The sequence below is a fragment of the Erpetoichthys calabaricus genome, chromosome 13, assembly GCF_900747795.2.
Source record: "Erpetoichthys calabaricus chromosome 13, fErpCal1.3, whole genome shotgun sequence".
Taxonomy (NCBI): Eukaryota; Metazoa; Chordata; class Cladistia; order Polypteriformes; family Polypteridae; genus Erpetoichthys; species Erpetoichthys calabaricus.
The window spans coordinates 93,218,423-93,242,269 of NC_041406.2; the positions used below are offsets into that span (position 1 = coordinate 93,218,423).

The window sequence follows — 23,847 nt, forward strand, 5'->3', positions numbered from 1 at the left end:
TCAAATTTTTACAAGATATTATTATTATTTATTGTGAAATTTTGCCGCCCCCTAAAAGTGCCGCCCGGGGCGGGCCGCCCCTGCTGCCCCCACTACGCTACGCCACTGTTTTAAATTCAACGTCGTTGAAGTAGCGAAAGAAATTGGTAACTGCACAGCTGCAATAAAATTTGACGTGTCTGAGAAACTGATGCGAGATTGGAAGAGGCAAGAAGATGTAAAAAAATATAATAATTAAGTGTCGTATTTTTGAACAGGCGTATAAGTCGGGGTCTGATTTTATGATTGATTTTTTGGGTTTTAAGACCCTACTTATATGTGAGTATAAATGGTATTAGAAGCACAGTTACTATTAACCGTTCCAAATATACACAGAGTAAAAGTAAAGGTAGACATGTAAGTATAAAGAGATAAATAATCAGTGAAGTGACAGTGAAGATTACGGTCAATGTAACGGTCGTAAGTTCCACGTGGGTCATGTATAAGTGTGTGACTATGTGTGGTTGATGCAGACGCTCAGTTCAGTCTGTGGTGGTACTTTATAAGAAGGGCCACTGATCTCTGTGCATTTAATAGGCTGATTGCTTTGGGGTAAAAATGTGACATGGCCAGCGATTTGCAGTCACGTAAGCTGACAAGACCAGCAACTGAGAGCTGGCAGGCCTGACATACCCAATAACTAGATAGTTGTGTAATATGACATGAGCTTAGAAAACGGATGAATAAATAAGATGCAAGATTAGACTTTGTATGGTGAATGGTGGATGGGTACCATTTTAGGAGTTAAAAGTAATGAACAGAGACGCTTCATGAAGTGATTTCTGCCTGGTTTAGCCCAACTACAAGCAGGCTATCTAGTCTTTCAGATGTTCTAAATGAATATTTGAGATTCCTCTTAGAGATCACTTTGCACCAGCAGCTGCTTCTGATTTATTGGGAACCATTGTGCAATAATGATGTACCACATGCTGAACCATTACACTATTTTTAATGCGTATGTTTATTTGTCTAGCAACTTATCATGTGATGTGGGGCAGACATGGACATTAATTCTGTTGCTCAGACTTGGTAGGTTCATTTTTTAGTCTAGTGTCCTTCGCAATGTAGTTGCCACATAATAAATCGTCAAATTTTACAAAATTCTTTTTAAGCTCTTAAAAAGGTTACTGGTTATAACAATATACATTCACCAGCCACGTATTAGGTACACCTTGCTAGTACCCGGTTGGGACTCCCTTTTGCCTTTAGAACTGCCATAATTCTTCATTGTATCGATTCAACAAGGTGCTGGAAACATTCCTCATGGATTGTGGTCCATATTGACATGATAGCATCACGCAGTTGAAGCAGATTTCTGAACTGCACATCCATGATGTGAATCTCCCATTCCACCACATCCGAATGGTGCTCTATTAGATTGAGATTTGGTGACTGTGGAGGCCATTTGAGTACAGAGAACTCATTGTCATGTTCTAGAAACCAGTTTAAGATGATCTGAGCTTTGTGACTTGGTGTGTTATCTTGTAGCCATCAGAAGATGGGCAGACTGCGGTCATAAAGAGATGGACATGGTCAGTAACAATACTCAGGTAGGCTGTGGCATGTAAACAATACCTGTTTGGTACTAAGGGGCCCAAAGTGTGCTGAGAAAATATCCTACATACTATTACACTACCAGTACCAGCCTGAACCGTTGATGCAAGGTAGGATGGATCCATGCTTTCATGTTGTTGATGCCAAACTCTGACTCTACCATCTGAATGGCACATCAGAAATCAAAACTCATCTCCAAGCAACGTTTTTCCAATCTTCTATTGTCCAATTTTGGTGAGCCCGTGTGAAGTGTAGCCTCAGTTGCCTGTTCTTAGCTGACAGGAGTGGCACCTGCTGTGGTCTCCTGCTGCTGTAGCCCACCTGCTTCAAGGCTTGACGTGTTGTGTGTTCAGAGATGCTCTGCTACATACCTTGGATATAACGAGTGGTTATTTTAAGTTACCGTTGCCTTTCTATCAGCTCAAACAAGTTTGGCCATTCTCCTCTGACCTCTGGCATCAACAAGGCATTGTCATCCAGAGAACTGCCACTCACTGGATATTTTCCCTTTTTCAGACCATTCTTTGTAAACCCTAGAGATGGTTGTGTGTGAAAAGACTAGCAGATCAGCAGTTTGTGAAATGCTCACACCAGTCTGTCTGGCACCAACAACCATGCCTCATACAAAGTCACTTCAATCAACTTTCTTCCTCATTGTGATACTCGGTTTGAACTTCAGCAGGTCATCTTGACAATGTCTACATACTGAAATGTATTGAGTTGCTGCCATGTGATTGGCTGATTAGTCATTTACATTAACAAGCAGTTGCACAGGTGTACCTAATAAAGTGGCCGGTGAGTGTAATGGCCAAATAATGAATGACTAATTTTGTAAAATTCTCTGAGCTCTTACAAAGGTTACAGGCTATAACAATATATGTTATGAACTGGCATCTCATCCAGGGTTAGTTCTTTCAAGAAGAGAATTCAAGTAAGTGGATGGTTGAATGTAACGTTGTTCCTGTGATGATACAATAGCATGTCTTATGGTGTATTTCAGTCACTTTACTCCTCAAATCTTACAAAGCAAAAGCTTTCTTTTTTCTGTTTTTGAAAAGTGTATAACAAATAAAATAAAGAAAAATTACATAAAAATAAATCCCTAAGATCTTAATAATAATAATAATAATAATTCATTATATTTATATAGCGCTTTTCTTAGTACTCAAAGCGCTATCCACACAGGGAGGAACCGGGAAGCGAACCCACAATCTTCCACAGTCTCTTACTGCAAAGCAGCAGCACTACCACTGAGTTATAAAACATAGATGTGTAAATGTTAAAAGAGTAGTATCCTTATATGCAATATCATATTGTAAGTCTTTACACATGAGTCTGATGATAAGGCCAGATGGCCAGAAAGATACGAAAAAATGTCTTCAGTTAAGATGGTGAAAAAAAAACCCAACAAAATCTGCAGGGGTTCCAAGGCCTAAAGACCACCCAGTCCCCACTGGACGTTCTACCTAACATAAATATTCTCAAGTCATTCCTCATTGTTCCCAAGCTTTGTCTGAGAGGATTCGATGAAGTCGGTCAACGTAGACCTCTAACCCCTAATCCTAATTTCTGTGTCTGCTATGTCGGAATATGATTTTCTTCAATAATGAATGACCAATCAGGGAGTGAGATGTAATGACAGGATCCAATCAGTGAAGGGCTATGTAATAAGCACAAAAAAAAAAATGGTTCAACACGCCCTCGACCCTCTGCAGTTTGCATATCAGGAGAAGGTGGGAGCGGAGGATGCCATCATCTATATGCTACATCGATCCCTCTCTCACTTGGACAGAGGCAGTGGTGCTGTAAAAATTATGTTTCTAGACTTCTCTAGCGCCTTCAACACAATCCAACCTCTGCTCCTTAGGGACAAGCTGACAGAGATGGGAGTATATTCATACCTGGTGGCATGGATCGTGGACTATCCTAAAGACAGACCTCAGTATGTGCGTCTTGGGAACTGCATGTCTGACATTGTGGTCAGCAACACAGGAGCGCCACAAGGGATTGTACTTTCTCCAATCCTGTTCAGCCTATATACATCGGACTTCCAACACAACTCGTAGTCCTGCCACATGCAAAACTTCGCTGATGACACTGCTATCGTGGGCTGCATCAGGAGTGGGCAGGAGGAGAAGTATAGGGACCTAATCAATGACTTTGTTAAATGGTGCGACTCAAACCACCTACACCTGAACACCAGCAAAACCAAGGAGCTGGTGGTGGATTTTAGGAGGCCCAGACCCCTCATGGACCCCGTGATCATCAGAGGTGACTGTGTGCAGAGGGTGCAGACCTATAAATACCTGGGAGTGCAGCTGGATGATAAATTAGACTGGACTGCCAATACTGATGCTCTGTGTAAGAAAGGACAGAGCCGGTTATACTTCCTTAGAAGGCTGGTGTCCTTCAACATCTGCAATAAGATGCTGCAGATGTTCTATCAGACAGTTGTGGCGAGCTCCCTTTTCTACGCGGTGGTGTGCTGGGGAGGCAGCATTAAGAAGAAAGACGCCTCACGCCTGGACAAACTGGTGAGGAAGGCAGGCTCTATTGTTGGCATGGAGCTGGACAGTTTGACATCTGTGGCAGAGCGACGGGCGCTCAGCAGGCTCCTATCAATTATGGAAAATCCACTGCATCCACTAAACAGTGTCACCTCTAGACAGAAGAGCAGCTTCAGCGACAGACTGCTGTCACTGTCCTGCTCCACTGACAGACTGAGGAGATCATTCCTCCCCCAAACTATGCGATTCTTCAATTCCACCCGGGGGGGTAAACGTTAACATTATATAAAGTTATTGTCTGTTTTTACCTGCATTATTATCAATCTTTAATTTAATATTGTTTTTTGTATCAGTAAGGTGCTGCTGGAGTATGTGAATTTCCCCTTGGGATTAATAAAGTATCTATCTATCTATCTATCTATCTATCTATCTATCTATCTATCTATCTATCTATCTATCTATCTATCTATCTATCTATCTATCTATCTATCTATCTATCTATCTATCTATCTAAATCAGAATGCAGTTAGAGTCTGCACACTCACCAGTCCACTCTTGAGGTCTTTTTCAAAAGTCTCCGTTTTCCGGGGTTAAAAACATTGGGTTAGTGTGAATGAAAGGCACAGAGACTAATGTAGTGGTGTGGTACTCATTTCCTAACCCACTTAGTCCTGAATAGGGTCTCAGGGGGCCTGTTGGAGCCAATCCAGCTAGCATAGGGTGTGTTTCCCACTATTTAATTTTCATTATATATTTTATGCATTTTATTAAATATTCTTTGTTTTAATCATTCTATTGTTGGTCCAAGTTTAGGGTTGGTATACAGAACTCAGAACGCAGCAGATTTCCACACTGGTCACAGTGGGTTAATAACAACCTGCTTTTTTTAATCTTTTATTTTTAAGTCAGTACAGAAAGTTATTTTCAGCTCAGAAAAAGCAAACAGAAATAAACAAAAACAAACCTGGAAGTCAGTGATGAATTCAGATCATTTATGATCGTCATCAAGCTTCCAAAAATAACCAGGATTCCTTCATGGGAACATCTGCTCTATTACTTGTATGAGCCACTTTGGACTGACGTGAAGCCCTCTGCTCTGGGGGTGCTGGGTTTGCACACAGGGGACTTTACGGTGAACAAAGTGGTCACCTATGTGTGTGATCTCTGTCTCTGACCTTTTCTTGGAAGCCCCGACCAACAGAACGTCCAGTAACTTTAGTGGGCTGTAAATGGCAAATAAAACTCATGAAGCTATTGACTTTGTTTATGAGATCTAAGATTGCAGCAATCACTGGCACTGGCCGTGGAGGTCACGTGGTCCATTAGCAGGCTTTCTACTGTGCAGTTTTGTTTCGACCGACTCAGAGAATGAAACTGTCAATCAGAGGAGACTGCATGGAGAGCTAATCTAGGTCTTCAAAATTCTCAAAGGTGTTGGTAAGGTAAATCCATTAGAATTATTTCAGCTTAATGGTCAATAATCTACCGGGGACACCAATGGAAATTAAGGGGGAGTGCAGCCAGGAAACAGTAAGAGTTGTGGGAATCTGAAACAAACTATCGAGATATGGAGTCGAAGCAGAAACCTTGAAACCTTTAAGAAGAATCAGGATGAGATATTGGAAGAAACTTAGCTATTAACTAAACAAGCGGACTTGATGGACTGACTGGTCTTATGTTCACTATAAATTATATGGCCAGACACTGATGGGGCGCACGCAGCTCCTGTTGAGATGAGGCTCTCAAAAGAAAAATGGCATCGCCCATTAAGTCAGATCTACATAAAATGACTGTTAAGAGATGGGATGGAAGAGTAAAGGAAGAGTACAAATGAGGCTGATCTAAAGGGGAGGTGAGGTTATCAACATAGAGAGGAGTGGAAAGTAGACAGTCTATGGAAAAAAGAATGCCTGGAACCACCACGTTAAAGCTATAAATCAAGGAGATTATGAAGAAGGGGGAGGGATAAGTAAAGGAAGAGTACAGATGGGTCAGATCTAAAGGGGAGGTGAGGTTATGGACAGAGATTAGCAGAGAGAAAGTAGAGAGAAGACAGTATGGGGGGAAAAAAAGAATTTCAATGACCACTAAGATAAAGCTACCAATAAAGCCGATTGTAAAGAACGGGGATGGAGGAGTAAAAGGAGAGTACAGATGGGACAGATCCGTGTGAGTTGAGAAAAGTAGAGTCAGAAGTGGAGTTCAGATAGACAATCTGAATGAAATGAAAAATGTCAGAGATCACTGAGATATATACATTCACAGGTGACTATCAAATGATCGGAGTGAGGAGTAAAGGAAGAGTACAGATGTGGTAGATCTAAAGGGGAGATGAGGTTATGGATAGAGATTAGCAGAGAGAAAGTAGAGAGAAGACAGTATGGGGAACAAAAACAATTTCAGTAATCACTAAGACAGAGCTACCAATAATGCTGAATTGTATTAAATGGGGATGGAGGAGTAAAGGGAAAGTACAAATGGGACAGACCACAGGGAGGTGAGGTTATGGACAGATATTAGCAGAGAGAAAGTGGAGAGAAGACAGTATGGGGAACAAAAAGAATTTCAGTGACCACTAAGATAAAGCTACCAATAAAGCTGATTGTAAAGAAGGAGGATGGAGGAGTAAAGGGAGAGTACAGATGGGACAGATCCCTGTGAGTTGAGAAAAGTAGAGTCAGAAGTGGAGTTCAGATAGACAATCTGAATGAAATGAAAAATGTCAGAGATCACTGATATATATATATATATATATATATATATATATATATATATATATATATATATATATATATATATATATATATATATATATGCACAGGTGACTATCAAATGATGGGAGTGAGGAGTAAAGGAAGAGTACAGATGCAGTAGAGCTAAAGGGGAGGTGAGGTTATGGACAGAGATTAGCAAAGAGGAAGTGGAGAGTACACAGTACGGGGAACAAAAATAATTTTGGTGTCCACTAAGATAAAGCTACCAATAAAGCTGATTGTAAAGAACGGGGATGGAGGAGTAAAGGGAGAGTACAGATGGGGCAGAGCACAGGGAGGTGAGGTTATGGACAAAGAGTAGCGGAGTTTTCTAATATTCTGAGCTGGCCCACATTTCATTTATATCAGCTGTTATTTCTTGTGCAGTGTAAGAGGGGCTTCAATTTGGACTGACATACAATCCACAAACTCTCTTGTAGTGTGAGCAGTCTCACGGTACGATTTTCTAATATTTCCATCAAATTTCCCAAAATCCTTTGTGTAATGACCGTAGTGAGTGTGCATTGTACACACAGAGTCTGAGCACCCACATTGTGACATGCTCGGGCAGCCTGAAGCAACTAGCGACTCCATTGTGCAGTGTGAGTAGTCATTGGACTACGATTTCTAAAAGTCCCATAGTGTATGCCCAGCATTACCCAAAACCGGCCATCTTTGCAGAGATGTTAACGCTGTCAACCACTGGATTTATCGCAGAACTGTAGTGATCAGTAAATTGTTTTCCTGTTGCACACGTATGCAGTATTCAGACTGTACAAAACGCAGTTTAGATGCATAAGGGGTAAGCGACACCTGAAGCACCATAGAAATCAGCTTCTCTATGTCCGCTGTGTTGGAATATGTTTTTTTTCGGTGTAGGATGACCAATCAGGGGACGAGACGTTGTAATGTGCATCATCCAATCAAGGAAGGGCTATTGTGGATGAGTGAAGAATTCCTAGTCCCGGACAAGTAATTTTTGCAGCACCAACCCAGTCGTCCCAATTTACTTTAAAGTGATTAAACAAAAATTACAGACGCCCAATGGCAGGTTGGCAGATCAAACAAATTAGCCCCAGTCGGGCTCATATTAACGTCAGGCTATATCACAGGAGCTCTGTGTGCATTGTGCTGTGCTCGCGGAGTGACGTCTCCTTCCACTGACCCTGTGATAAACCAGAAGGGGCGGAGTCAGGTGCCCTCAGAGGGCGTCTTCTTAGTGGTGTGGGAGGAATAAGAGAGGACATGATTAGCGATGGTGCCACCTCTTGACCCGGGGTGGTACCACATACCTTAGAGGAGCCCTGTAGGTGATCCACAGATGCATGATACAATGTAATTTGCACAAACAAATCAGAGCGTGTTTAAAGTCAGCTTTTTCAGAAATCTTCGTTTTCACTCGTCAAGACTGAAACGCCATGCTGGCTATTCCAAAAGTAGCTGGTACTCTGTTTGTATTTAAGGGTTGAAGATGCCGGGATAGTGTGGACAAAAGGAGAAAAAGGAGACAAACATCTATGTTTTTAAACAAGACGTAGTGGAGTGGAGTGGACGAGGTCCGAGTTTGCAGACAGGTCTTGATAAAGGTGGGAGGAGTACAGGGAGAGGACAAATGATGAATGTGGCAAGATCGTGGGCAGATGAGAGTAAAAGCAGAAAGGACAGAGGAGACGACTAACCTGTTTATGGTTTTCACTCAGCACCTAGAGGACAAGAAAACAAGAGGAGGGAGAAGTAAAGGGAAAGGGCAACACAGGGCAGATTGAGAGGGCAGAGGTGGGGTGTCTGGATGTACAGAGACTTTTAGAGGTATAGTTATGCACATGAATGACAATCGGGTAAAGGAAGGATTAAAGGGAAAGTGAAAATAAAAAAGTGGCAGTCCGCAGATATTCATGGAATTTTTTATTGCTGCCCCAAGATGGTAGTACAGCTTAGATCTCATCATTGCAATTATTTTGGGCATCTGAAAGGTGTAGGCCATACACTAATGAACAAAAGAACTGGTGCATCCTAAAGTGTTATCCGTCACATGAAGTTTTGTGACCACCGAACAGCTTCATTCTCTTCGTTTGGCCCATTGCTGCGTTCTTCTCACTGGGAACAATCTGCGTGAAGGCCAACAGGCTGGCTCGGGTCACATGTGCCTGTCTGCCTTTGGGCTCCTGGTACAAACTAAACAGGAAAGCAGCCATTAGCTCATCCAGATGCATGCAGCAGATTAGCTCGGAGTGAAAGGAGAAGGGAAAGGGAAAACAAGCGCAGATCTCCTTTACGCCCTCTTGACTGTTTGCTTTGCTAATTCAAGCGGCCGATTGCCCGTGGCAGAAGGGATTTACCCTCTTCCTGTCCTTCCACTGCCCCTCCATCCTGAGCAGCACTTTCAGCAAGAGGGAAAGGTGACATTTCGGTTGGGCTGTCACCAAAAATGGCATCTAAGAGAAAAAGCAAGCAATCAAGCTTTAATTGATATAGTGCCTTTCACTCTTTTCACCACTGCGACAAAGGAATTGAAATTTAAACTGTGCCTTTAAAAAAGTGGATATTTAAATCCAATAATAAAATAGTATTTTACAGTGTATATACAAAATATTTGCCCCTTTGAAAGTTTTTGTATTTCATTTGTTAGATGACATTGAATCCCAGCGGATTTCCTTTGGCTTTGTTGAAAAAGACTTCTAAATACTGTGTTGCCGCCTGCAGCCACCCCTCTGTTTTAGTGAGCCTTTCTCTTGCTAACTTCTGTCGCAGTGAATCCCTGAAGTAATCCAAACTGCCATAAACCTCTGTCCGTCAGCAACTGCATTAACATGGCAGAGCAGGCAGGGGGCACCGTCTGAATGGGGTATGTGGCAGGAGCGGTCCCTGAATGGACACAAGCCCACCACAGGGCTGGTTTACTCACACTCTTACATTCATTCATTCCTTCATTCATTCATTCATTCATTCATTCATTATGTAACACACTGAAGGGGCGCCACCTTTCATTTATTCATTCTGGAGTCATTGTGGGTTTGTGACGTCCTCTGGGCGACGGGATAAAAGGTCACCAAGACTGCAGATTATGCTTTTGTGAAATGTACCCTTTTTTTAGCTCCTGAGTTTAAACATTTTTTGTTTGTCTTTTTGGCGTTGACATCCGTAACAATACAAAGCAGCATTGTGGTGAAAAACAAAAATTGGATGGAAGAAAATTCTAATGAATATTAATAATAACAATCATACTAATAATTCATATTATTTACAGTATATAGTGCCTTCCCCATGCTCAAGGCACTCAGAGAGCAATACTTATCTGACAGTAGCAGAGAAGCAGCGCAGCACAGCGGACGGGCGACACGGGTGGGGTAGGGTGGCACAGATGACCGACAATAGCAAAGCGGCCAAAATTCCAAAAGAGGCACAGCAGGAGATATTACAAGATGCACACAAACATAACTATGGGAATTCTGAGGTTCCATAATACAACCATTACATATAACGCTGGGGATTAGAGGCATGATTGCCCCAGAGGCATAAGCCAGGTGGCTACAAATTTCAGATCCCTTCTCAGTCATTCCCAGTCGAAGTATGTACAGAAGGAATCGACGGCAATACAGCACATTAGACGTGCGTGTGTGTGTGTGTGTGTGTGTGTGTGTGTGTGTATGGAGCAGTCTGCATTGCTCACGCTCAACCGCTGCCACTAGATGGCGTGTGCATGCACCTAATTTCTCACTACGAAAAACCCGTGTGCACCAAATGCCACCGTGCAACAACAATGTTGTGCTAATGACACAACATCGAAATGAAGCAAACTGAACAATGTGCAAGTGAAACACCTCAGCAGTACATGGCAAGGCTTGAAGTTTTCACTAAAAACATTTCCTGTCTGGAGGGATTTTCTCGAGACAAAAATTAATAGGACTAATACGCCAGCGATACGGCTAAGATATGGCATCGCCAGTGTCTTCTTATGAAAGCTAGTGGGGCAGCAAGCACAGGTGGGTTCACATCCTCTGCACTGGGTCATTCTTAAGAGTTAGCTGACGCCTCTCCAAGTTCACAAGTATAGTAAAACTGCTAGGGAGTGTTTGGGTTGTCCCGAAGACCACACGCAGCTAATCCATTATATTCAACATTTCTAGCTCCCAGATTTCCATTACACAAAGAAAATGTTCACAATTCAGGCATCAGGCAGGAGTGGGAAATCAAAAGAAAGTCTCGTCTAGTGAACCACAAAAAGATTCAGTTGTCCCTAAGGCTGTGAACCCAGTCAAGTCAAAATCCACAAAAACAGATCCAAATTCGATACAATTCGAGTCAATTGCATTCATGAACTATACACACAGCAAGAGAAAGTGAAAGAAGTGCAAAAAGTGCCAGGTTAACGAAATGTGCCAGGTTAACGAATTTCAATGAAATGTGTTGTGAACAGGGAAGAGCGGCAGCAACATGCATGTGCCAGCGTCGCTTCCACTATGGGAAATAATTTCACCAAAACATTCTCTGAAGTAAAAAAAAAATCAAACATGAGCGTCAGTAGTTTTTTCGTCCTAGGATCCAAGTTACCCGACCTGTTCTACAACATTTCCGTAATTATTTACCGCTCTGATCTTTCTGACCATAAACTAGGTCATTACGATAGCAATTGATGAGAAGAATTCATAATTAATTGCAGAATTACAGTATTTGAGGGTTCCTCTACTGTGCCTCTTTCTCTTGCACGATTTGGCTCAAACACTAATCAGCACATCGTCATCTCATAACAGGCTTAAGTTTCGAGTTTGTTATTTTTCCATCCAGCCGTTTTAGCTCTAGACCGTCCTCAAGAAACTGTGACACACAGAAACACACACGCACAGACAATACATCCATAATTGAGATATCAATGTTTTTGGTATCAAAAGAGATCAAAATTGTTGACAAATCTAAAGCTTTTGCTCCTCACCCAATAGGTTATGGTGGGGGAGGACACAAAGCAAAACATAATTCCAAAAGGCAAAAATATATAGAAAAAAAGGTATAACATTCAGAAAAATTCATGTTAACAATGGCGGGGTAAGGGTGAGAGACTATGTTTGCAACCTCAACATGAAATAAATAACGTAAATGAATTAAGACCGGACAAGACTGAAGTGTTTAAAATAATGAAAGTGTCGCTGTCCAGGAGTGGCAGTTTCTTCCACCGGGTCTTCAATTCCATGTAGTAGCGGTAAATTTTGGTGTCTTGTATGTCTGTAGTACTAGGGTGCTGTATCGTGTTAGCCATTTTGTTGGCTAACTGAACAGATTACAATATGCAAGCTTTCGAGGTAACTCAGGCCCCTTCTTCAGGCGACATGTAATGATTACTCCAGAGGTTTATTATTCTCCTACTGCACCAATCTTAGGGGATTTTTTGTTTTCCTCTCCTCCGTGTCAGCTGGTCAACTAATCGCATTCAGGAATCAAGAACTCCATCTACATCCTTAACCAACCTAAACACTAGGGACTGTTTTATTTGCTTTTGTATCTTTTCACTGAATTTAATAACATCAAACTGTCTCTACTTAATGTGTTACCATGCACATGTATATACTGTATATATATTTATTTTTATATATATGTACAGTGCATCCGGAAAGTATTCAAAGCGCATCACTTTTTCCACATTTTGTTATGTTACAGCCTTATTCCAAAATGGATTAAATTCATTTTTTTCCTCAGAATTCTACACACAACACCCCATAATGACAACGTGAAAAATTTTACTTGAGGTTTTTGCAATTTTATTAAAAATAAAAAAATTGAGAAGGCACTTTAAATCTTTATACAGTAGTTTGCTGACATGATTAACAGATTGGGTTCTTGGTCACCTCCTTGACCAAGGTCCTCCTTTCCTGGTTACTCAGTTTGGCTAAAAAGAGTCCTGGTGGCTCCATACGTCTTCCATTTCACAATTATTAATGCCACTGTGCTACTAAGAACACTCAGAACTTTGGAAACGGTTTTATTCCCTTGCCCTGATCTATACCTCGCCAAAATTTGATTGTGGAGGTGTTACAAGGGAGTTCCTTGGACTTGATAGCATGGGTTTTCTCCTGACATGCGATGTGAATTGTGGGACCTTAAATACATAAGTGTGTGCCTTTCTAAATGATGTCCAATCAATTCAGCGTGCCACAAGATGGATTCCAATCAAGTTCTAGAAACATCTCAAGGAGAATGCTGCAGCAGACAGACGATCATTTCTAGAAGGTGGGACTGGACTGCATGTCTGCCTGGGGGGTAGCCAATCAGGATCCCAAGGTGATTTGTTGTGTGGTGGATGCAGCAAAACGCTGTACCAGTGTGGGCTCCCCAACCTGACCTGACCTGATACGTAAAACCATAGAACCGTAAATGGATGTACTTTCTTTTTCACATGACTGTACAGAAGTGATAGAGCTCAGTTTTTGATTTTTAATAAATTTGTAAACCTTTCTGAAAACACTTTCTTATATTATGAGTTATTGAGTGTAGATCAGTGGTCTCAAACTCCAGTCCTGCAGGTTTTCATTCTAACCCTTTCCTTAATTAGTGTCCCGTTTTTGCTGTTAATTAACTTCTTTAACATTCATTTTCATTGACATGCTCTTGAAGACTCAGACCCTTTAATTGTTTCTTTTTCCTTAATTAGCAGCCAAACAATATTGAGATACAAAATGAGCCAAAACAACTGATGTCAATCATACAATATCTGAAAATAAAGAAAGATGGCGGGCTCAGGAATGTTGATCTGTTCAGGTCCATAAAACATTTTAACAGAGTTCTTAGAAAAGAGAAAGTCAGCAATTTCAGAAATGTCTGCTATTTGCACAATGACAGCAGTAACAAGCCATGGAATTAAAGAACGAGTTTAATGAACAACAAGACTCAGCGCCTAATTGAGCAACTGGTTGGAGTGAAATTGGTTGGAGTTTGAGGCCCTGACTTAGGTGGTCTTCTGTTAGCTCACTCACTTCACCTTTCATTTCTGTTTAAGTAATTCAGAGGAACGATGAAAAAATTTAGGGGAAGAATCAAGTCAATTAAAATGAAAGGAAAAGAAGTTAATTAGCAGCAACAACTGGTCACTAATTAAGAAAAGGGTTAGAGTGAAAACATGCAGCCACTGCGGCACTCCAGGACCAGAGTTGGGGACCCCTGGTATACACGGATGGGCAAAAATGGAAAATGCCTTCATTTAAAATTAAATGTACAACACAATGAAGTGTGCAGGAAGTGAAGGGGTCTGAATCCACCATGTATAGCACCTTTCTCAATTACACAGTCTTCATTTTGCATAGTTCCTTATACAATACACTGAACACTGTTAGAAATAACATTTTCAAAGCAATTGATAATAATTTTTGTTATACATAGTGCCCTTAAAATATTTTTAAAAAACATCAGAAGGGACTTCAGGTAGTGGATTAAGTGCATACAATGGAGAAAATGAGAGATGCCAAGCGGTCTTTGCCGATTCAGAGGAGACACAGAGGAAGCCTTGGCAGTTCTCTCACACAGGACGGCAACAATGGAGAGGCTTGTAATCCCGGTCATCAGTGCAGGGCCTGTGCTTTCTTACTATTTATGGTCATGTTCTATATTTATGACTGAGCCATCATTTGATATTAGTGTTTGTGCACGTGTAATGGCAACAGCTGCCGCCCGTTAGCCCATCCAGCTTCACTTTGCTCTCTCTGTTCCTCAACTTATTGTGTAACCGGCTTGAACTCCGAAGTTTCACTGAGTCATCCTTTCATTTGGACCACAGCCTGAAGGGCGTGGAATTCTCACTCATTTTTCACTTTGCCCTCTCTTTGATGTTAGCTGAAGACTTTCCTGTGCTGGATTGTGAGGGCACGTCCATCTGTCATGAGGTTGCCAGGGGGGTCAAGGGCACCATCAGTATGACACAAGAAGCCTCCGGGACAGGGAGGCAATAAAACTGGTAGAGTTTCTGCAGAGGGGGGCAACAGAGGACAGTATACTTTACACATCCTTTAAGTGCCCTGGAAGGGCATTAGGCAGCAGCAGGACCAGCATGAAAGTGATAAATGTATGCCCTGGTTGGAAACATGCAGTGTACCCCCGCAGGACACTAAGGGGGGCAGCCTGTAGACAATGATTGCCTGAAAGAGAATGAAATTCCAGAGCTGCAAGCACTTTCTGACCACTAGGGGGCACACTGTCTCCCTGGGCAGCTGTAGGGCGTACTTACAGACTGAAATGTTTAGGGGCAGCAGAGGGCACTAAAATACAGGGATAGATAGATAGATAGATAGATAGATAGATAGATAGATAGATAGATAGATAGATAGATAGATAGATAGATAGATAGATAGATAGATAGATAGATAGATAGATAGATAGATACTTTATTAATCCCAATGGGAAATTCACAATGCCAGAGAGTTCTAGATTCACGCCTAAAGAAAATACACTACCGGTCAAAAGTTTTAGAACACCTCAGCTTTTCCGGTTTTTCTACAAATTTAATCAGTTGAAATGCAATGAGTCGCCTAAAATGGTGAGAAGGTAAGCAGTAAACTTGCTAGGGGTTTAAATTGAAATGTTAGGCTGGCAAACATTAAACAGGAAATATCAGAAAATTACAAACGGACCTTCTTCAGGGAACAACTAATAAGTTACAACCTACAGATGTTCTGCAGCAGTTAAAGTAGATTAATACTTACAAGTCATGAAAGTAGCCTGCACCTTTTGCTGATATAACAGCCAGACTGTGGCAACCCTTGTGATTCAGAATGCCAGTCAGTCTGTGTCAGTCACCAACTTGGCCTCCAGCAAAAGAACCCCAGACCATCACACTTCCTCCTCCATGTTTGACAGTTGGTGTCACACACTGAGGGACCATCCGGTCACCAACTTGATGGAAGACAGACACCCTGTGTGCTGAAACCAAGATTTCTAATTTGGATTCCTCGGTCCATAAGACTTTCTTCCAGTCTGCAGTAGTCCACAGTTGGTATTTCAAGGCTCTGTTTGGTCCATTAAGGAATGGATTTCTTGCTGCCACTCGCCCTGTCAAACCTGCAGCACAAAGTCTGCTCTTCACAGTACAAATGGACATTTGCTTTTGTCCACCTGCACTGTTGAGCTGTTCTTGAAGCTGTTGTGCTGCGAGGCGCCTGTGATCTCACAAGCTGGGGACCCTCACAAACGTTTCTTCTAATTGGCTGGTGACTTTGGCTCTGCCAGATCTCGTCCTATCAGAGTCTCTTCAAGTTTCCAGTTGCCTTTGCATTGTGTAGGACACCACTGGACTCAAGGACACTTGGATTTGTTTTTTTTTTTGCAGTTTCTCTAAATGAAAGGCCTACACTTCTAAGGGTAATAATGCTCTGTCTCATTTCATTTATTAATTGCCATTTTCTTGCCATTATTACTGGAATTTACACCTTTCTACAGTGTCATATTGTCCAAGTCGTACTTCAGAGAGTAACACAGTCTGTTCCAACTCTGCTTTAAGACACACAGAGGGGGTTTTTAAGTAATCAGCAGAAGTTGGGACACCTGTGCAAATTGTTTGCTTCAACTTGCTAGGCTTCATTTAATTGCTGCAGAACATCTGTAGGTTGTAGCCTATTTGTTGATCACTGAAGAAGGTCCATTTGTAGTATCCTGTGTGATAAGAACTACACAGATACACCAAAAAGGTTTGGGGCAGCCACCCATATATTATGCCCTGGCTGCAAAAGGTTGATTTTTAGTTGAGTTATGTTCAGGTTGAAGTCCAAAAGAGAACTGATTTCGATTTGACAAGATGGCGGATTTAAAGGCCATGGCAGGAAGTGATGTCATTGAGGCTGGAACCGGAAGTGACATCCTCTGGACCGGAAGTGATGTCATCAGTGGCCGCCACGCCCCAACAACCCACCCCCTCATGGGTGCCGGAAGTGACATCATCAGTGGGATTTCCCGAGGATAGTCTGCAGAGGACGGAGAGAGAGAGAGTCAGTGCAGCTCGCCACCCCCTGGTCTGGTGTGGTATTACTATTATTTAAGCCATCTAGCTGCTTCCCATGCGCACGTGTGTGACATCTGATATTTTCTGTTTTCAGGTTTTGCTAACCTAAACTTTAAATTTAAACCTCTGGCAGTTTACTGCTTACCTTTTCGCCATTTTTAGGTCATTCATTGCATTTCAACTGATTTAATTTGAAGCAAAAAATGGAAAAACTGAGGCTTGTCACCTGTAGTGTATAGTGCCTACCGTGACCCCAGAAGTGATTTAGCTGTTGGGTGAATGTGACACCAACTTGAGATTTAAAATCACCTCACATTTAGGGGTAATTCATGGGGGCAGGGGTGGTGGTTAAAGTGGGTTGGGTGAACCTTCTGCTGGTGGGAATAATAGGGAGATGCCAAGGTCCAAAGAGAGTGTATGAGAGAGTTGTGAATGAATGCTTTGATGCCGTACTTAGGTGGGCACATTGTAGTGCCACCCAAGCAGATAAGACAAGAATTCATTACCTGTGTAGAAGGCCCCGAGAGGCAGCAGTGTTTAGTTTATTTGCACATTGTGATCTGCTTTTTATGTATTCTTCCTGTGTGCATATTTAAATATATTTAAATTCATTATTTTTGTTTATATCTGTCCTCCTTGGTGGACTGCCATTAGGTACCCTGCCTGTTGAACTGATTTTTTTAATTAAGGCTCTGCCCCCTGCTCACTTCGCTCGCCAACCCCCAGGTTTGGGTAACCAGATATACAATTTAAAGAGATTGTAATTTTCATGGAAATTGTTACATATGCATTATTTTCACTTTTACTTTAAAACTTCAGTTTAAACAATATTTGGAATGAATTTTTCATCAATATCGCATTGAATTTTGATTCTGTAACGTATAACTGCCCGTGAGTGAATTTCGTTTCTTTCTCTCTAATAAATAAACCGACTTTTTCAAATGTTTATCCCTGTGAATTGTTAATTGACTTAGCAAAAGTTATTCAAACGGGAAACTGTTAACGTTTTAATACGAATGGCATATCAAGATCTCCTTTGGTGTCTAATGTTAAGATGTACTACATTACCTTTCTTGTCGCCTGTTAAAATTTTACATGTTAGAATTGTTCAACCAATTTTTAATACAACTAATCTTGTTCCTTAACAGAGTCCATCACTCATACATAAATTACGATATAACATTACGATACACCCTTCTTTCAACAGTAATTCGGCCAGTGGAAGAATGGATGGTGTTAATGGTTGTAGATATTCTTCGTGATATTGTAAGTTGATGTTTTCACCTTCTGCAACATCACCACCAACTGTTTCAGCAGAGTCTGTTGATACACATTTAACCATTTTGCCGTATAACCGATTGATAATTTTCGCGTTAATTTGTTTGACTTCATCCTTTCTTGCTGCCATATTTAGATGAATGAGTGATTCTAAATGGGATCTTCGTAAGTGTATGTGTGTGTTCATAAGTAAGCCTTTTAATGGATTGTTGTCTGTCCAGGTTAAGTGCCGGAATGCACCTGATGACCGTGGTGTTGTTTGAAAATAGTTGTAAGTAGGGCGTGACTTGAAAAACTCTCATAGCAAAAAGTCTCCGTCTTGCGTGACTTGCTTCCAAAGCTTGTAAATATGGTGTGAATTGAAAGACTCTCATGGTAAAAGTCTCTGTCTCATGGGACTTCCTTCCAAAAAGTCTCTTCCAAAAGTCACGTCTCGTCCCAAGATGTTTTTATTATAATAGAGAGATAATGGGCCTGGTTACAACAGAAATTGACCTCTATTGGTGACTTTCAAGACTCCTTTCACAGCTGCGTATGCTGTATGTTGAATAGTAAAGATTGTCTGGATTGTTCGGACTCCATTTGTGTTAGAATAAGGTGGAGACCCCCTAGTGGCCAGTTCTCCTCACATATACACACACATACTGTAGATGCATTCACAATTTCCACACAATTTGGTTTTTGGCTTAAGCCCGCCACCTCTGTTGTAGGGGAGTTGTGTTGGCACACTAGAAGATCACTTCCTAAGCCTACGCACACATTGCTATGTGTTCATTCAAAAACAGCGTTTAGAAATGAAAACTATCTCCGTCCACATCATTTACAACAGTACCTCCGTCCATACTAAAACGACCAAAAACACTTATGCGTACATCGGTGGAAAAATCCTTGAAGGGGTGGTGATGCCACCGGCCATGGGATTTATTGCAAACTAGTTGTGTTGCAATCAGTAAATGATTTGCCTTTTGCGCATGTATGCAGAATTCAAATTGTACAAAACACAATTTAGATGCTGTAAGCTAAAGGGGGCGCCAGAGAGCCCCAAACCACAGACACAGCAATACACCACACATTATATGAATAAAGAGTTTTTATTCAATACCAGCACCTCTCTTATATAAGCCACAAAATACAATAAATCATGCAATTCTTCCTCCTTCTCTCGTCCGCCGAGTGTTGCCCGCTGCCTCCCGACTCTGACTCAATGATATCAGGCATCGGGCTCTCTTTTAATGCCAGATCCAGGAGTGCTTCTGGTGTGACGTCATACCCTGTGGGAAACACTTCCCCTGACAGTGCTCTCTCATGATCCTCAAGGACCCCGACAGCTCCCAAGCAGCCGTTGCGGGTATCCCGACTGGGTTTCCATATGAGAACCACTGCCACCTGGCTTATGGGGAGCGGAACCACTCCAAATCACTGGATTTTTCTCGGTCCGCCTGCTATAGTATACTGACCGGGTACAAAATTTATTCCCTTGTCCCTACAGTTTCCTTGCGTCATTGCACTGGCATCCCATCCTGGTAATGGCTTCTTCCCCATCTCATCTGGGATGCCCATTCTCCTACAATGCATACAAGTAAGCAACACAATAAGCGATTTGAAAAGCGACTCCTCTATTTCCACTATGTTAGAATGAGGTTTTCTTCCATTTAGGATGACCAATCAGAAACTGAGAAGTTGTAATGAGCACGATCCAATCAGGGAAGGGACTGTGTAATAAGCAAGAACAAACCTGAGTATGATTAGAGTCTGCATTTTCAAAAGTCTACGTCTTAACCCAACCACGTTGCAATGCTGTGTGTGTCTTTTCAGAAGTATACGTCTCCACTTTCGGGGGATAAAAATGCTGGTGTAGTGTGGACAAAAGTCAAAAATGGAGAATAATGTCTGCATTTTTAAACAAAAACATAGTAGTGTGGACGGGGCGTAAATATGAGCTTTGTATTCTTTATCATCCACTCGTCATTAGGTTCATTTTATCGAGTTGTGATGCCAAGCCCTATCTTAGCACAAAGCCAGGGGCCATCTCTGGATTGTCTTTATTCTCCAAAACAACTGAGCATGATGCCCACTAATAGAGAGTATGCCCCCCATGGTGCCCTATCCTTGCTGTCTCTGTCACCCTTTTACAGTCTCTCTAACAAATCCTGTTGCTCTGCTCTTTCAGGCGGACATGGCCACACTCCTGCAGCCCATTTCTGAGAAGATCCAGGAAATTCAAGACTTTCGGGAGAGAAACCGAGGAAGTAAAATGTTTAATCACTTGTCGGCGGTCAGTGAGAGCATTCCTGCACTCGGATGGATCGCAGTGGTACGTTGAATTTTGTCTGTTTTCAGACATGTAACTTTCCAGGCGCTGCTCCCATTCATGTTGTTCTGTTTGAATTCAGATGCCAAAGCCAGGCCCCTACGTCAAGGAGATGAATGATGCGGCCATGTTCTATACTAACAGGGTCCTAAAGGATTACAAAGACAGGTATGTACAGAGGGGACGAGAGTGGTGGGAGTTTTGGATGACTTAATGGGCTCTTCATTGGTTTCAGACGACGTACACAAGCATGACTTTGTTTTCATGTTAATATAGACACTCATAGCCAGCAGCCATGCCACCTGCACTTCAGAACAGGTTGTAGCGCACCCCTTGACTTCTAGAGAGCATGGAGGTTGCCACAGTACATAGCAAGGAAGCCGCTACGCTTTTAAAATGAGGGACTTATAGAATCAGGCCAACACCTATGCCCTTCCGTATTTCCACGATGCCACCCGAATATTAGCAACACCCAGGAAAATGCCCATAAAGATTAAATATACCAAACACACAAATATATAAAATGTTCCTTATTTGCTAGAACAACTACTTACAAACACAAAAAGTGCCAAACAAACCCCCACATGACAATATTTACAGTCCTGAAAAAAGTCCTTACTGTAAGTGATGGAAGTGATTCTGGAAATGGAAACTATGGTTAAATGATGGAAAGAACTGTGGAACGTTCCTTTTCAATAAACTGCTTCCCAGAACCTGGATAGTGAAATACTGTCCTAGAACTGGAGTCCAGAGGAATAATCTTCGGAGAGTGGGCCTCTTTTCCAAGAGCATTGATGGACTGGATTGGGAGGAAAAAGAACCCCGTCCTTAAATCCGGTGGCTGAGCACCATCCTTCTCCGCTACGAATGTCCAGTAACTGAAACGTTTAGGAACTGCTGCAAATGATGTTGATTGGAAAATGGCACAATCGAAAAGTCCCACCACATCCTTCTGTTCCGGTTTTATTGGCACAGTGCATACAAACCACAAATTACAAATCCCACAAGGCACTTGGCATCAGTGCAAACTTGTTTAAAGGCACCTACCCCAATTTACTAATAGGAATCGGTGCAACCAGTGGTGTTATTCACATATAACAATCACTCACTGCGGTGGGCTGGCACCCTGCCCGGGATTTGTTCCTGCCTTGTGCCCTGTGCTGGCTATGATTGGCTCTAGCAGACCCTCCGTGACCCTGTGTTAGGATAGAGCGGGTTGGAAAATGACTGACTGACTGACTGAAAATCACTCAACAGGACATACATACATACATACAAATAAAAAACCCCTATGTGGCCCCGCTACAAGGTCATCCACCTGAAGCTAAGCAGGTTCGTGCCTGGCCAGTACCTGGATGGGAGATCAACCAGGAAAAGTCTGGGTTGGTGCTGGAAGAGGATTTGACCCTGTGGTCTGAATGTGGATCCCAATGCTCCAATGCTGTAGAAAATGGTGCTATCCTTCAGATGAGACTTGAAACCGAAGTCCTGACTCTCTATGGTCATAAAAAGATCCTTGGGGATCCTTTGTAAAGAGTAGGGGTTATCCCAATGTCCTGGCTAAGTTGTCCACCATGGCCTAATCATTCTGGCCCCCTAATCATCTCCTGTCTCAGACTGGCTAACTATCTCTCACCACTTCACCACCTAACAGCCAGAAGAAGGACTCCTTTTCTGCCATGCTTCTTGCCGATGTGTGACACGTTGCTCCATCTTGCTGGAAGTAACCTTCCGTTAACTCACGATCATCCAGATGATTCTGACATCACTTAAACGAATTGGTGGCCCAATAGGCTCGCACCACGAAGACACGCTGCTCAATACTGTACACCACCATCCTGTTGAGGTGACTGAGTGAAGGGGTACGGGCGGTATGCACCCAGAAGTTGCAAACGGAGGCTAAACGTCGTGACAGCTGTCCGGCGCCTACCTCATCGTTCCAGTGCAGGGACATCCTGGCTTGTTCGAAGCTCCATATGCTGAGGAGCACATTGCACATTGTTTTGTTCAGATTGCTTCGTCCTAGCGAGAGTTATTACTGAATATTCGGGGCCTGTTTCAAATGAATCTGTCTGTACATTAAGCAGAAAATCAATAATAAACAACACAAATCAGATAACCCTACCCTTTTCCTTTGGCGACACAAAGTTTACACACAACAATCAGCCCCGAACAATAAACACTCACGACGATGTCCTCATCACAGTTCCAATGCAGCAGAAACAGATGAAATGGTATGCAGTAAAGATGATGATGACGATCCTGGGAACAACTTTTGTAAGAAATTAATTAAACAGTCCTACCGGTAGTCCTAAGTGGTGAGGGGTGAGATTTGCAGGAGCGTGCCCACCGAAGATGCACAACGACTAATCCACCACTATTCACATGACAGGTAGGCACGAGACAGTCTATTCATCCTAACGAGAACCGATCCAGGGTATGAATGATTTCACAGGGGTTATATTGGACGGGACACAGAGGTACACAGATAATTCTCTCTTGCTGCTTTGCCGTTTTGAATTTCCCGCTGGCCCTTCTTGTGCCCGGCAGCCCCTGCGCCCATTTCAGACATCCAATGAGGGTCATACCCTTCAAAGCTGCTGGAAAATGGAGTCCTTCCAGTGGTAGCACTGCTACATTCCCCACCCCAGCCATTGTGTACGGCCAAACCAAGGCTTGAGGTTGGCGATGTCAACAGTGTCTATTTTCTTGGTCCCAGGCAACCCCCACTCAACTGAATAGGTCACCGGACTCTTCTGCTGGACTATCGTTGCAGGGCCGAACTACTTCAGAGCCAGTTTTGCAGTGAATTTGTCACTGGTTTTAGAGAGAGATTGAGTCTTGATCCAGACTTTCTCCCCAACCAAGAATTGCAGGCCTATGTCTCTGATCTATGTTGACGTCATCATCCTCTCCTTCACCCTTTGAGAAATATGGTATAACAACTGTAGATGATTATGAACGGATGTGTCTGGTTTAGGTGGGTCATAACTAAGTACCCTTTCAAGTAGACTGATAATCTGCTTGCCTAAAGCTAACTGTGCAGGGGTTTCACATGACAGGCAGACATGAGACAGTCCATTCATCCTTACCAGAAACGATCTGGGGTATAAATGATTTCACAGGGTTTTTATTGGATGGGACACAGGGGTACACAGAAACACAGACCTTCTCTCCTGCTGCTTCGCCGTCCCCCTTTCAAGTTTCCCACTGGCCCTTTTTGTTCTTGGGCAGCCCCTGCGCCCATTTCAGACATCCAATGAGGGCAATATATTTCGGGGCTGCTGGGAATTGGAGTCCTTCCAGTGGTAGCACTGCTATGACTTGAGTTTTTTTCCATGGACGTTTTTGATATTGTTTGCTGTGGTTCTGCGTTCATCTCAATCAGAATGTTGATCTCCATTCTCCAGGAAAGCAATTTTTCTTGAGCAT

At 42.4% G+C, this 23,847-nt stretch overlaps 1 protein-coding gene across 1 annotated transcript in view; it reads left to right on the top strand.

Annotated features, from left to right (window-relative positions):
• The window catches only part of cap2 (cyclase associated actin cytoskeleton regulatory protein 2), a 135,070-nt gene that overhangs the window by 82,703 nt on the left and 28,520 nt on the right, over nt 1-23,847 (top strand). The window contains exons 5-6 of the mRNA XM_028817267.2: nt 20,275-20,418; nt 20,498-20,583. Of these exons, the coding sequence (XP_028673100.1) occupies nt 20,275-20,418; nt 20,498-20,583 (230 nt within the window). The remainder of the gene's footprint in view (nt 1-20,274; nt 20,419-20,497; nt 20,584-23,847) is intronic.